The 15,182-nt window shown below is 32.4% G+C and overlaps 1 protein-coding gene across 1 annotated transcript in view; it reads left to right on the top strand.

Annotated features, from left to right (window-relative positions):
- Psmd14 (proteasome 26S subunit, non-ATPase 14) overlaps positions 1–15,182 on the top strand; it is a 99,303-nt gene that overhangs the window by 40,974 nt on the left and 43,147 nt on the right. Inside the window, exons 3-6 of the mRNA XM_004629884.2 lie at positions 6,690–6,761; positions 6,995–7,114; positions 9,752–9,822; positions 11,017–11,167. Coding sequence (XP_004629941.1) covers positions 6,690–6,761; positions 6,995–7,114; positions 9,752–9,822; positions 11,017–11,167 — 414 coding nt within the window. The remainder of the gene's footprint in view (positions 1–6,689; positions 6,762–6,994; positions 7,115–9,751; positions 9,823–11,016; positions 11,168–15,182) is intronic.

The raw sequence follows: 15,182 nt of genomic DNA, 5'->3' as shown, positions 1-15,182 counted from the left end.
TTGAGGTTATACCTTGAGTCTTCCCACACTTTTTCTTTTGAACATTTCCTGTATAACTTGATTTTTTATGTCATATTCTTATTTGAGGTAATTCAGATTTTGAGAATGAAGGGCTCTCTATAAGTGGATTCCATTGCTTAGCATCAAGAACTGCTAAAAATGAGACTGTTCCCTTAAGTTCTCTAACATATTTAGACTGGTAAACATTTTAAGCTACCTTGTTTTATAAGTTAATTCATAATTTAACTCCTCTTATTATCAAAGCTGTCAAAAGGAGAGGTATCTGTTGCCATGGTATTGTGCTTGAGAGCCATATTCCTTTTTGTTCCTCAGCTTCCTTGGGATATTTTGACTTATAAGATAGTATGATCTTTTGTTTGGGTGGTGACTGAAGATTGAGTCCAGGGACTTCATATTGTACTCAGTAAAGCTCTTATACTTTTGAGATAGTTTCTGAGGCTAAGGTCAAACTTGTGATCTTATCTCAAGCCCAGAGTTCTAGAATTACAAGTATGAGCTACAACACCTGTCTTAAAATTGTGTGATTTTTAGGTACACAGTGTGGTCATTTGATACACCTGTATCTTGTGATATGATTACCACTATCACATTAGTTTACATGTATCACCTCCACATGCTTTCTACTGCATCTCTTGAGCATATTTAGCTTATAATTTAGTTTGTATCCTTTGACATCTTTTTTCTACCTCCCCACGTCTACTAAACACAGTGCTACTTTTCTGTCATTAGTGTTTTAAGATTCCACTTATAAATATGATCGTGTTTTCTATGTATTATTTATTTTCCTTAGCACAGTGTCCCCAAGGTTTATCCATGTTGTTGCAAATGGCAGGATTCTTTAATGGCACGGTCTTATTCCAATGGAAATAGGTACTAAACTTTCTTTAACCTTTCATTTATCAACAGAAATGTAGACTATGTCCATATTTTGTCTGTTGTGAATAGTGTTGCAGTAAACATTGGCATGCAGACATCTTTATGTCATCCTGATTTAATTTCCTTTGGACGTAATGCCCAGAGGAGGTATTGGTTATGTAGTAGTTATATTTATTTTTAATTTTTTGAAGCACTTCCACATTTTTATATTGGCTATACCAATTTACATTTACCAGCAGAGTACAGGATTAATTTTTACCACAGCCTTGCCTTTTAAAAAAATTTTTTGTTAGGATGCTTTTAAGATTGTAGGTTAAAATGTTTAGTATAGTAGCAGATTAGGAAACTTGCTTTTAACCCAAGATTATATTGCTGTTTAAGAGAGGAAGGGACTTTAAACAATTTTCTTTAGGGGCTGAGGAGATAGCTCAATGGAGTAAGAGCGAGGTCCTGAGTTCAATCCCTGGTACCACCAAAAAACAAAGAAAAATAATATTCTTTAATTATAGGTTAAGTTCCTAGGTTTATTAGCATTACTGAAAGAACTGTCATGAACATTCCGGTTCCTACAAACATCTCTGCTTCTTTGGTAAAATAATTTCTAGAAGTGAAAAAGTAAGCCACAAAGTTTGTGCAGTTGTAAGGCTCTTGGTGTACATTGTTCATTTGCTTAACATTCCTACCAAGAGTGTTGTCTCTTTTTTTACACTGTTCTAGAAGTGGGTATTGTAAAGCTTGTTTACAGGGGGAAAATACCACACATACAGTGCCTTAATGTGTTAATTGGTATTTCCTTAATTAAAGCAGGTCAAGGAAGGTGGTTGAACATTTTCCATGTTTATTTCACCATGTATTTCTTATATAATTAGTCCCATTGTATTCTTTGCCCATGTTTCTATTAAGGCTTTAATATTTTTAAATTTCTTGTATATCTACTTTTTGTGATAAATGGGACAACTTTTTTCCAGGGTATTTGTTTAGCTTTTCTAATTTTAAGTATTTATGAATTTAGGTTATGCTATAAATTTTACATGCTTTTGCTTGTTCAATTGAAATTATACCTAAAACATGTTTCTTCACCTTGATCAGATAGTCTCCATATTTTTAGCATAGTAGTTGTTAGGCTTGGATTAAAAAAAAACCTGTAATCCATCAGGATAGTAGTATAACATGGAGCTAGAAAAGCAAATTTAGTTTTAAATTCTTTCAATATTAAATAAGAAAAAAGGAAAATAAAATTTGCTCAATTTTGTGTTGATAAGTTTGAAATCTAAGTGAGATAAAAATTTGTGCAATGGTATAGTAGTCCATTTAATCTCCAGATAGTGATAAACTGAATTTACTAGTACTACAGAAGTTGTAGCAGTTAGCTTCAAAAATAGCTTCAGAGTCTGTTTTAATAATGAACTCTTTCAGATGTTAAAGACATAAGTAATTTTTGCATATATGTACCCATTATTACAGCATTAAAAATGGAAAACTTGTAAGATTTCCCAGTTTACTTTTAAATTTACCATGATGATATTAAAACCTGACAGATTTAACAGAAAAAAGCAAAGTCCAGGCACATCTCAGGTTTGAAATGGAAAAAAAAAAAAAACCTATTAAATCTAAAGAACAATTTGTCCCACAATTACAAAGATGATTTAAGGCTAGTAAGTGTCATTGTAATATGTCACTGAAAAAAGGCAAGATGAATGAACTGTAGTGGCCATTGTGGCTTCTTTTACATAAGAAATGAAGGTATAGGTTGACATCCTGACCCCAAATTTGAAGTGTTCCTAAATCCAAGATGTAATACACAAAAATTTGCAGCTTTCAGAGCTTAGATTTTTGGATTGGAGATTTTCAACTGATAAAGTTTAAACAGGTGCCAAAATCTGAAAAATTCTGAAATCAGACACTTCTGGTTCCCAGCATTGTAGGTTATAAGTACTGGTCCTCTGTATATCTCCTTGACTGACAGTGGAACTCTTTTTCATCTTTTTGTGGTTATTTTTAAACAGCGTATATCAGGATTTTTGTTATAAGCCCCTTTTGATAGGATTTTATCTTTCAACGAGATTTTTAATCCACTTACATTTTTTATGATTAGTGTATTTGATTTTACTACATGTTTGGTATTGTTTTTTCCCTTTTTTGGATTCCTACTGTTTTATTGTTAGTGTTTTACCTTTTTTTCCTTCATTGACTTAGGTGTACATTATGTTTTAAATTTTATAGTGGTTATATTTTTTAAAAATTTAAAATCTAGAGGGCCTACAAGATGGCTCAGTAGAAAAATGCACTTGCCTGGCAAGCGCCAGGGCCTGAGTTCAATCCCGGGTTCTACCAAAATAAATAAATAAATAAAATCTGTATTTGTAAAATAGTGGAAGTCTAAACTTAGAGCTATATTTGTCCCTTCATTTAGAAGACAATTTTGTAGTCTGTATCACTGAATTAAATTTTTCATAATGTTATTGTATTCTTCTCTCTTCCAGTGTAACGTTATTTTTCATCTTGTCAGTCCTGTAGCTTTTTATTTTATTCTTTTTTTTTTTTTTTTAAAGGAAGGGTCTACAGGGTATTCAGGGTCTCACTACTAGATCAGACTCAGTGATTCTCCTGTTTACAGCTTCCCAAGTGCTGGGATTACAGGTGTGTACCACCACACCCAGTCTCAATTGCTGGCTCAGCATGCCCGGGAGGCAGGGCCAGCATGGCAGGCCTGGGAATTGAACACAGGGGCCCTGTGTCTGCTTGCAGGCGCTTTAATCCACTGAGCTATTTGGCCAGCACTTTAGCTTTTTATTTATTTATTTATTTTTTGATTTTTAGCTTTTTATTTTAAAGAGGAGAAAACTTTTATTCTAACACCAGATAACCTATAATTTTATTTGCATTTATTTTATGCTTAATTTATTTCTATGCCATAAGTTTTTGTTTCTTCTGGGATATCCTTTTCTTCTGTGCAACTTACTCCTCTGGTTTAGGAACAATTTGTTCCTTTGCAGTAAGGATCATCTCAATATGGCAGGGGGAGCTCATGGATAGGTTAACCTGGCCATGAACTTGATAAGTACAGCAGCGCATCTTGGGTGATTTGTTTACCTGGATATGTTCAATTACCAGAGAATCTACATATAAATCCTTAAGCTCAGCATTATTCTTTGCATTTTTAAGCATGTGCAGCAAAAATTCAGTGCTCTTTTTGGGCCACCGACCCTTTGTCCAGCCCCACGGTTTGACCTGGGCACACCTACCAACTCCACCATTGATAACGCCAGAATGGCACACATTGCTTCTTCACTGTGACATCCTTCAGATACTTGGTTGCCGTCTGGATATGCATACCTTTGATGGCCTTAGCAGTTTCATAAAGTGAACATGAAGATCTGAGTCTCTTGATTTGCATAATTTTGTGGGGTTTTCTGGGTTGAGAGAGTAGCAAACCATTTTCACAGATCACCTCAGGATGTTCAAATGAAGAGGAAGAGCCTAAAGTAAATCTTTACATCATATCAAATTGTAGGACCTATTACTTGTCTGTCATTCAAATGAACCCTTTCTTTCTTTCTTTTTTTTTGGAGACCAAATCACTTTATTGGGGAGCTTGGGAGTGGGGAGAAACTGCTGAAAAGATGCTTCACACGAGATATGACATTCCTGGCACGGCTGGATCTCTCTGGGTCCACCATGGCCAAGAGAGCCAGATGAACCTTTTCAATCCTTTAATTTCTCTACACCTTGCAGACCCCAAGATTATTATTGTTAGTATGTCTATTAAAGGTCCAAAGACCCTTGCAATGTTTTTAGTTTCTGACCAGAACAAGAAATAAAACAGAGCAATAATGAGGTAAAGAAAGCATGACAGGGATGACAGGAAATATCACTGCACTGTCTGCTGGCTCAAAAACTGCACTCATATACTAAAGAAACAGTTGTAGTTTTCTTCTGCGAAGTTTTCTTCTACTTAGTACATGGCTTTGTTTCTGAAATAGGCAGAAATAACACATTGTGAAAAAGGAGCTGTGATGTTGTACTGTATCAGGCCTGCTTCTCCTCTTCTTTGTGTTCCATTGACTTGCAGAAACTATACTTTCTTTCAATTAACGCTGAGTTCAGACTATTTGCAAGTACTTCACTAATGAGTGATTATATATAATGCTAAGCAAAACATTTATTTCCCCTTCATTGATTGTATATTTTAATACTTTCTGGATTCTTTCAGTAAAGCATTTTGACAATGATGTAATGTTTTATTATTTTTTACCAAATATTTTCTAGAAAATTGGGAAGGGCTATATTTATAGTCAACATATGAGCCTAACCGTATTCTCCATGTGCAAGTTTTAAAGTTGTTCTAGATTCAGAAAATATTATGAATGTAATATTCGTCATCTAACCTTAATGTATTATAACTTACTGTCATCTCACATTTTCTTAATCAGTGTTAATTTAGTACAGTTACATTATTAAAATTATGACTTTAACTAGTGTTTGCCTGAAAGTGGTGTTCCATACAGTTTTCATTCTGAAAGAGATTCTTCTCTTTTTGAAAGATATCTAATAAAGATGCATTGTGCTATGATAAATGAAATTTTAATTGTTGTCTGGCATTATTAAAATACAAATTTGTGGGCTTGAGTTTTTGCACTGCTTTGCACAAAAGTAAATAAAAACAGGGTAGTTTGATATGTAATTTTTGTGTTTAGAGAAAACTTACTCTAGAATCTTATACTTAATCCTAAATATTACAAGCTTTTAAACAAAACCCAAAACTAAAAAATATGAAGAATTTAACATATAAATTGAACTGCATATAGGTCTATAAGTGTGGAATATAATGATTAAAATAATTATATAATTTTAGTACAAAAACAGCAGAGAACATTGAGTTGTACTTTATATACCTGTTTGTTATAGAATTATAGTAAGTATTGTCAAGAAGAAAACTAAGTGTGAGAGAACTTGAAAATTATAAATTGCAATTCAGTGTAATTTCCAGACTGCTCAGTATTAAAGAACAAGTTTTTGTGTATATCACCTGGGACAGAATTACAAGATTGTAGGCATGTTGAGGGTAAATTGCTTTGTGTAGCTGAATGTTATTGTCAAAACATTTATTCCTTGTTGTAAATAAGACAGGATCTTTCTGGAAAACTTAGTATCATCTTAAGCCTTTAATAATAATAATAATAATAATATGTATTTTAAAAGGTAGTGATCAGGATTTTCACATTAAGACATGTCTCTTAAACAGTTCACATCTGAGGCAGTTGTGTTAAATTTGTTGTGCGAGGGAGGGGAACAACTTCATTAGGTGAAGTAGAGTATGTTCACAGCTCTTTCACCTAGGGATTAGAAGTCTTCCCTCTTCCCTCCCACTACACCTATGAATTTACAGAGTGATCTCATCGCCTTAATATACATGCTGCCTTTAGCTAAAAATCAAGACGTTGAGAGGATATGCTATTTGTGTGGATCCTTCAGTTAATCATCTAGTTTCATAACATTCCTATTGAGGTAAGAAGTGTCCGTGATTGTTGATTAGTGTTCTTTTGCAGCAAAGGTGGAGTAGCGTTGTTGAAATTTTATGTTCATGAAAACTTGCCTGAGTGCTAAGTTTTGTCTGTATTCTTCAGATTTGATATTTACAAACATGTTTTAATTATGTGTTTTGAACTGAATAGGAAGAAACCTGAGGTGTTTTTCTAGAACTTCTTTAAAACAGTCACATATATATGACATATAGCATCTAGCTTCTTCACTGTGTTTATGTTTATAATAATTCATCCATTTGTTTCTAGGGGCCACCTACAGATGCTCCTGCAGTAGACACAGCAGAACAAGTCTATATCTCTTCACTGGCACTGTTAAAAGTAAGTGATGAATGGAGTTGCCTAATTTATTGACTTCTGTTGCTTTCACTACCTTTTACTTTGGCGTATTTTCACCTTAATCCCCTCAGACATAAATATGTTTTTAGGTACATCTATAAAACAGACTTTTAGTTTTACTGTAACAAAATTATGTTATTATTAAAAACAGAGCACAAAAAGACCTTAGATCTCAAAGAAATGAGCTCTGTGTCCACATGGCTTTCTCTTTACAGATGTTGAAGCATGGCCGGGCTGGAGTTCCAATGGAAGTTATGGGTCTGATGCTTGGAGAGTTTGTTGATGATTACACCGTCAGAGTGATTGATGTGTTTGCTATGCCACAGTCAGGAACAGTGAGTACTTTCATGGCTGTTTGCTGCAAGTAAATGTGTTTTTCTTTTTTCTTTTCTATGCAAAATAACTTTAATCATTTTATGAGCTTTTTTTTCTGATAGGAAGAATTGATCATCCAATTAGTGCTATAAATTTCTTGATTATATTGAACTAAAATCATTAATGTTTTTAATGTATTATATGTTCATATAGGGCCACAAACCAAATATGCTAATACATAATAAATTAACTTGAGTTTGCTTACATGTTCCTTCAGATTTAATTAGCAAAATATACTGGATTTAAAAGTTAGCTACTCTATCTACGTAAGCATAGTATTAGTTTGAACACTTGGTTTAAAGTATTTTAGAGGTTCTTTTATTTAAATTTTTAATATACATACGTTAGTCCTCATTATTTTGAAATATGTCCTTTTAAAAAATGTTCCACATGTGGTGATGAATGACTTTTAAGCTTTGACTATTGTGAGTAGTAAGAAACAGATCTGTTAAGTGACTCTTGGTTCTTTTTGTCCATGTTAATTTGTTTATATGAACCATATTCCATATGTTTTTTGAAGGCTAGCTACTCTACCTCTTTAGAATATTTTTTTTCTAGAGGATTTTTTTTGTTTTATTTTTCCTTTTCATTTAATGCATTAGAATTTTGTAGGCACAAATACATTTAGATTTAAAGAAAATAGTCAAAACTCAGTAACCATTCTGTCTACTTTCCAAAAATAATACATACATACTGTATATATTCTTCTGACCTGTTTGCCAAAAAGGGGTGTGTGTGTGTGTATTTATCTCTGCTATCAAACATTTTTCTGATTCTTGTAAAATACCTGACTTTAAAAATTCTTTGCCATAAAACTGTGTTCTGTTTGAGGATCCGTACTATGTGTTTGCTTTGATACATTAGATATGATAAGATCAACTATTTTTAAGAGATTTTATATATATATATATATATATATATATATATATAAATAATTCAGAGTATCTCCTATAGATTGCAATATATGTATAAATAATACAAAATAGTAAAATATACCAGATTTTCTCAATGAATTTGTTGAAGTAAACTAATTTGAATGTTCTGGTTTATCCATGTGTATGTTCAATTAGAGGTAAAGAAAGCTATGTAGTCATTAAAGATCTAGATTTGAATCTTAGACTTATTGCATGTATATATATGTCTTTTCATGTCAGAATATAAATTAATTTGTGTTTGCTTACATTACATTTGGTCCTGTATAAACACTGATTATAATAAATAGTTCTTGGGTTTTACTATCATTACTTTGATGCAATTGCTTATTTCACAATATAAAGTAAAATATTTTGATCTTGATGTTTATTATATGTAGCATAATTAGAAAGTTTTCTCTTTTTCTTTTTTTTTTTTTTTTTTTTTTTGCGGTACTGAGTATTGAACTTGGGACCCTGAGCTTGCCAGGCAAGCGCTTATTCTACTGAGCTATCTCCCCAGCCCTAGAAAGTTTTTCTTCTGGTTCAGTTGTCAATAAACTCGTCTGTAAAGACATGCTTCTGTTACATACTTTTCTCCCTCTTTATTCTCCATACTTCCCCTCGCCCATTCTTTGTGTTCTCTTTTAAAATATTTAAAAATAAATAAAACATTATTCTAGTAGCAAATTATACAATACTGTTTTTAAAGGATGCACTCTTTATTGGAATTCAGTGTGTTTTTTGCTTTGATAGAGATGAAGTACTTACGTTAACTGGTTTGTTTAGCTCGATTTGATTTAGAATCTTGATTTTAGAGGAAAGCCTTAGAGGAGATACATTGAATCTTTTTATATTTCTGTGTGCTAAAACCTTATTTTGGATGAACTAGCAAAATGGAGCATTCAAAATACTTGGTCATAAACTATCTGGGGGGGGTTTATGATTGCTTTTATTTGAAGCAGTAAATTGTTATCCTCTCAAGTTATTTACATGATTGAAAAAACAGTTTCATTGTAGTAAGTAAATAGTTGTAGTCCTTATCAATGATTAGTAGATGACATGGGGAAGTATTATTACCTAGATAGGTCTAACCAGAAGTCATGGTTGGTTCAATTATTTGGTATTTTTGAGAATTACTTGTATAGCATTAGCCATAAACTTTTTTTTTGTTATTTTAGGGAAGGGTCTATAGGGTGTTTAGGGTCTCACTACCTACTAGATTGGACACCTAGTGATCCACCTGTTTACAGCTTCCCAAGAGCTGGGATTAAAGGAATGGTTCACCATGTCCAGTCTCAAGTGCCATATCAGTGTGCCCCCGGGGGCAGGGCCAGCAAGGCAGGCCAGGGGATGGGGATCAAGTACCCAGCCCCTGTACCTACTTGCAGATGCTTTAATCCGCTGTGCTATTTGGCTGGCCCCATAAACTCTTAAAGTATCTTTAATGTTCTCTTAACTCATTAGCAAACAACAGGTTGGACATGAAAATTTTATAAAGCTTTATTGCTATAAGGTTTATAATTAAATGACTTGAATGATTATCAAAAGATATAAGACTATTTTGTTGTTACCTTAAAATAATATACATAGGCATCGGGGGGCTAGGTTTTAATTTATTTACTTTGTAATATAAATGTTTTTGTTTTCAAAGTTATAAAAATTTTTTCTCTCTTTCTGAGCTAGGGTGTCAGTGTGGAAGCAGTTGATCCAGTATTCCAAGCCAAAATGTTAGATATGTTGAAGCAAACTGGAAGGTAAGTATTTTAAAGGAACATTTAAAAAATAATGGGAATGTTGATTAGAGGTCAACATACTATGTCCCTTGAGTGAAATTTTGCCCTGTTTTTGTCAATAAAGTTTTATTGAATGAGTTAAAAAAAATAATGAGAAGCATTTTAGAAGCACACTTTGAAGTTATGGATTTTTTTTTTTTTTTTTTTTTTTTTTTTGTGGAACCGAGGATTGAATTCAGGCCCTTGCACTTGCCAGGCCAGCACTTATTCTACTGAGCTATCTTCCCGGCCCTGTATGTTTATGAATATAATTCCTAGAAAAAATTCCATACAGCTGATAGAAAAAGTGTCTATCAATGTAAGTGTTATGGACTACCTATTGTGGTACCTCTTGCCCCAGAATGAAAAAATCTGCCAATCAGAGATCTGCTTCATACTAAAATTGCTGTCATACAGTAAATTAGTAAGCTTAGAGTATAGTTTCCCTCTGTTTAGCATATCAAGTTACTACCCCATCATAGATAGGTCTGTTATATATATTTAAGTGTTGGAATGGAATAAGATTTTGAGTATTTAATTATGTTTGTAGATGTTAGTTTTAAAGACAGGGAAAGTAAAATCCAAATATTAAGTTTTTTCTCCCAGATTCAATCTCTTAATAGTTGTCATTCTCTTGCTCAAATTCTTCTACTGTGGAAAAAACTTCAAAATTAATGTTAGCAAAAGGCTCAGCAGCTGAGCAGAACAGTGCAAATTGGTTTTTGACTGAGTTCCTAGTGCTACTGCTGGTTTAATTGATATTTAATCCTTTCACAACAGTGGATCCTGGTGTCCATTGTTAAAAAAATATTCTCTTTGCCTAGAAAATCCAACTCCCAGAGCTAAGGAGTTAAAGAGTAGATATTTACTCGAATGCTGAAAGGGTAAAAACTGGCTCTGAGAAAGTGTGGTAACAAGGTGAAAAACTGAAAGCCTTATCTACCACTGCTAATGTGCATCTCTTAATGATAGCACTCCTTTGTCACACTTATTCATCTCTATGTTTCTGGGTAATATGGTGTACAATTTCAGAGTTTCTAATGGTGCTTTTTCACACCTGTGTGTTTTTCATCTCTTCTTAATTTATACCCTGTTAGTGTGTTGTTGTTTTTTTTCTCATAGCATAAGTGTATTTCTTGTTCCATTCTGAGCATCTGAATGCCCTTTTTGTTTCAGGCCTGAGATGGTTGTTGGTTGGTATCACAGTCACCCTGGCTTTGGTTGTTGGCTTTCTGGTGTGGATATCAACACTCAGCAGAGCTTTGAAGCCTTGTCGGAGAGAGCTGTGGCAGTGGTTGTGGATCCCATTCAGAGTGTAAAAGGAAAGGTAGAGTCATTCTATCTTTATTATCATCTGCTGCCACATTGTTTATACATACATGAAGTAAAAATCCATTTTGCTTTAAACAGTGTTCTTAATTACACAGAAAAGTACTATTTACTTAAATAACAGATGAAAAAGAATACAGGTCAATAAATGTGTCTGATATTAGCAATTTCATTATTTAGGGATTTGTTTCTACTTCTGTCACATCTTATGAAAGAGTTTCATCTTTAAATTTCATAGACATGCAAATGTTAAACCATATTATTATTTTATTAATATTTTAAAGAAACATTGCTCTACCATCAGTTTTTTAAAATGTTGTTTTAAAGAACTTACAGATACTATGCAAGAATATTCTGAAGTTGTACATTGCAGGTATTTTAGAAAACTTGCCCCATAGACTTGGTATCAACCATTCACATATTTGGAGAGAGGACACAGATGAATGATTAAATATGCTAAATGATTGTGGAAAGAGGTAACTTAAAAAGCATATTGGGATATAGTTGTTCTTTGTTAAAATCTCTTTTGTTCCTGTTTTTTTCTTTTTCTTTCATTCTTTCGTTCGTTCTTTTTTTTCTTTTTTCTTTTTTTTTTATTTCTTTCTTTCTAGCCCCATATGCCATTTTCCTATTTCCTGCCTCATGACAGCAGGGAGCAGCTCTATTATCACCTTCACAGAGCTGTCTGCAAATGTGAGAGGCAATTCGATTTTGCTCAACCACAGGGAGAGTGGATTAGAAAAACTACAGAACATACAGAAATTGGCTAGGTGGTTACTGCTTTAAAATACTGCTGAGGTGTCTTGTTTGAGCATGTACTTCCATTGTGGTATAGAATAATTGTTAAAATAAAATCACAGTACATTTATGGAATACTTCTTATGCAGGTTTTACAAATAATTTTTAAAGCACTTACAAATAAATATTAGCTTGATATGTATCAGACCTGGAGAGTTTAATAGGCGTGTAGATTACATTTACCTCTGCTCACCAGCTCAAACTAAACATGGCTGTTAAAATATAGTTTTTATCTGTTATAAATTTGAAGTTGAATGTTTTCTGAGATCATATTATTATGATGTATAAAAATTGAGATCTTATCCTAAATAGCCTATATGATTTAGCTTTTCAGAGGCAGAAACTAGCCAAAAAAAAAAAAAAAAGATGAAAGCTGATATGCTAGAAAATTGAGAATGGGTAACTTCTGGTGCTTGCTATGTGCCTGTGTTTTGGCTTATTTACTTCTTTTTTTTTTGATAAGAATATTATTAGTTAACTGATAAATTAAAAATCCCTGATTTTCTTAGTTTTATGAATTAAAGCATATTATGAGATCTCTTAAGTATAACTCTGACTTTTAAGCTTTTTTAGTAACTTAATTATATAATTCAATTATATAATTATTATTTTAGAATTATACAAATACACCATAATGCCCTTCCATCACAATAATTGTCAAGTAATAATTGAAGCTTAATTTTAAATGGCAGTTTTAGTTTCAAAACCTAGTTTTAAATATTGTATAATATTGCAGTTTGCATGATTTCTAGTTCATTGTTCATTCATATTCAAATAATTAGTTTTGTATAAAACTACTTATGTCATATGACTCGTGACAATTTTAGATCTAACTTTTTAAAAATATATTAGAAATTATTTTACAAAATCATAGTTTCATGTGGCATGAAGAAAATTCTTCAAAATATTTAATTTTTATATTGTCAGTAATTCCTATCACTTGTTATATCTAACAAGATTTATAGATAACCTGAAGTAAGAATCCTGTTCTTTGACAGCAATACAACTTCTATCGTATGGTTTCTGAATTTAATTGTAATTTATGATTCTTTCATGTCAAAGACTCAATACTCTGAATCAAATTAAATGCTAGTAAATCTATCAACGGAGTATTTTAGTTAAATTATTAAACTTAATATAAATTTGTAAAAATGAAGAATAGCATAGGACTCTTCAGGGCTGTCAAAATATTTAGTAAGACGATGATTAGATCAAGAGTTAAAAATGACTGTATGTAAATGATTTAGGACAGGTCTCTGTTCATGATTTTTAAAACCTGTTTCCCATTTATTTTATATATTTCCATTTTTATAAGTTTGTATTACCTGTCTGTTTTTGAGTGATTAGATAACCACAAATTCTTTTTTGTAATTTGTCTATTCACAATACGTTTGGTTTTCTTTTAGAGTGATTTGACTGTATTTTTATTAAGTAATTGCTGTATGTCAGATATTATAATAGCCATTTTAACTAGTGTATTCTTTATAATCTTAAAGAGTGGTACTGTTAGCGTATTACATTTTATCTATAAAATGATTTTTTTATGAAATGATTTTTAAAAAATTATCATCAAATTGATTACAGCATACCTTGCCATAATCAGACCATGGCAAAGCCACAGGAGAAGATTACAAACCCAAATTTAAGGTGTTTTTTGTTTTTTGGCTTTTTTTACTGGTTATTTAATAGTATACTGTTATAAATTATATAATCAGAATAGTTCAGGAATGAAAAATTACTACCAGAGGTTGGTGCCAGGCCTTAAGTTGCTGTCTCTAGATATCACTTCCTTCAGCATAAGTTAAAGGAAAGAGCTATACATTTAAGTTCTCAGTAGAGTAGAGCTCTACATTATGGTGTCACGTATAGTTGATTCTTCCATATTCTATTAACTATGTAAAATAATTTTGATAGGCATCCCTGTCAGCTTTTGTGACATCTCAAGGACCAATGAAACATAAATGAATACTAAAATGCACTAAATGTCAGAGAATCATGTTACTATATATTGTACAGTATTGTAAATGTTTTTAAATTATATAGATGAAAATCACTGTTAGTCTCATTCATAATTTTAATGGAGAGTAAGCTCATAGAAATTATCAGAGCTCTGCTCCGAACAAATCCATGAAATGATTTTTGAGATTGTGCTTCAGTTTTGAGTTTATCATACAATACAAATTTTCAAGTATTTTAAACTTAAGCTTTTAAAATGTACAATGTTAACTTCTTGCTTAATGATTATATATTCTGCCCACAACTGAACTTGATTCAAAAGCAAATTGATTATACTTTATCTTGGGGAGTAGGGGAGAAAAGAAAAAATAGGGTAAAATCATAAAACTAACATAGAACTTCTTATGATAGTTTAATATATGTATTAAAAATGTGTGCTTTAGAGAATTCTTTTTTTCTTGACAGGATTGCTGTTAGAAAATGTTCTGATACTACCTGCTAATGCCTAGTAATTACTGTGTATCTTCTCTGCTTTAAGAGCATAAAAAACTAATAACCATTTAGTTTTGATACACTTTTACACTGGCTGGGTTTTCTTGAAACATTTTTATTTAATCTGATCAGAAATAGTAGACATAAAAATGTGATGTTTATCTAAGCATCAGTTAGCTCATTAACATGTATTTTTTTAAGTATTCCTGGTATACTGTATGCTAATGATTCTGGGGCACAAAAATAATCTTTTCTTTGAGAGGATAATTCATATACATTTAGTGTCACTCGTGAGCAGGATAACATTCTGTCAGTCTTACACCGGGTGAGTGGGTTAATGACCATGACCAGCTCAGGACTTGCACCTTTTAAAGGTTTGATTCTTTTATTAGCACTCCTGATTTTATAAAGAATGAAGCACATCAACCCCATCCTTCCCAAATCTTATGAATCTAAGTGTGATAGGATTTCATAGGGACCCATTTTGTTTTAATTGAACTTGGAAGCATCTCAGTAGCTTCATTCTCTAGCACTAGACTAGACCTCACCATGGATTCTGAAAAAGCACCTAGTAGGTTTGTCTTTTAAAGTGTTTTAACAAAAATGGGGCTCTGGGCAACAAATAAAATGTAGGAGAAATGTTGCAAGGAACACATGTTATAAGAACTGGCCAGGGCTGGTGAGATGGCTCAGTGGTCTAAGGCACCTACTTGGAACAAGCTTGGCAAAGCACAGGGACCACGGTTCAATCCCCCAGCACCACATGC

This window comes from Octodon degus, unplaced genomic scaffold, assembly GCF_000260255.1.
Source record: "Octodon degus isolate 3935 unplaced genomic scaffold, OctDeg1.0 scaffold00032, whole genome shotgun sequence".
In the NCBI taxonomy this organism is placed as follows: domain Eukaryota; kingdom Metazoa; phylum Chordata; class Mammalia; order Rodentia; family Octodontidae; genus Octodon; species Octodon degus.
This window is presented reverse-complemented; position numbering and strand designations above follow the sequence as displayed.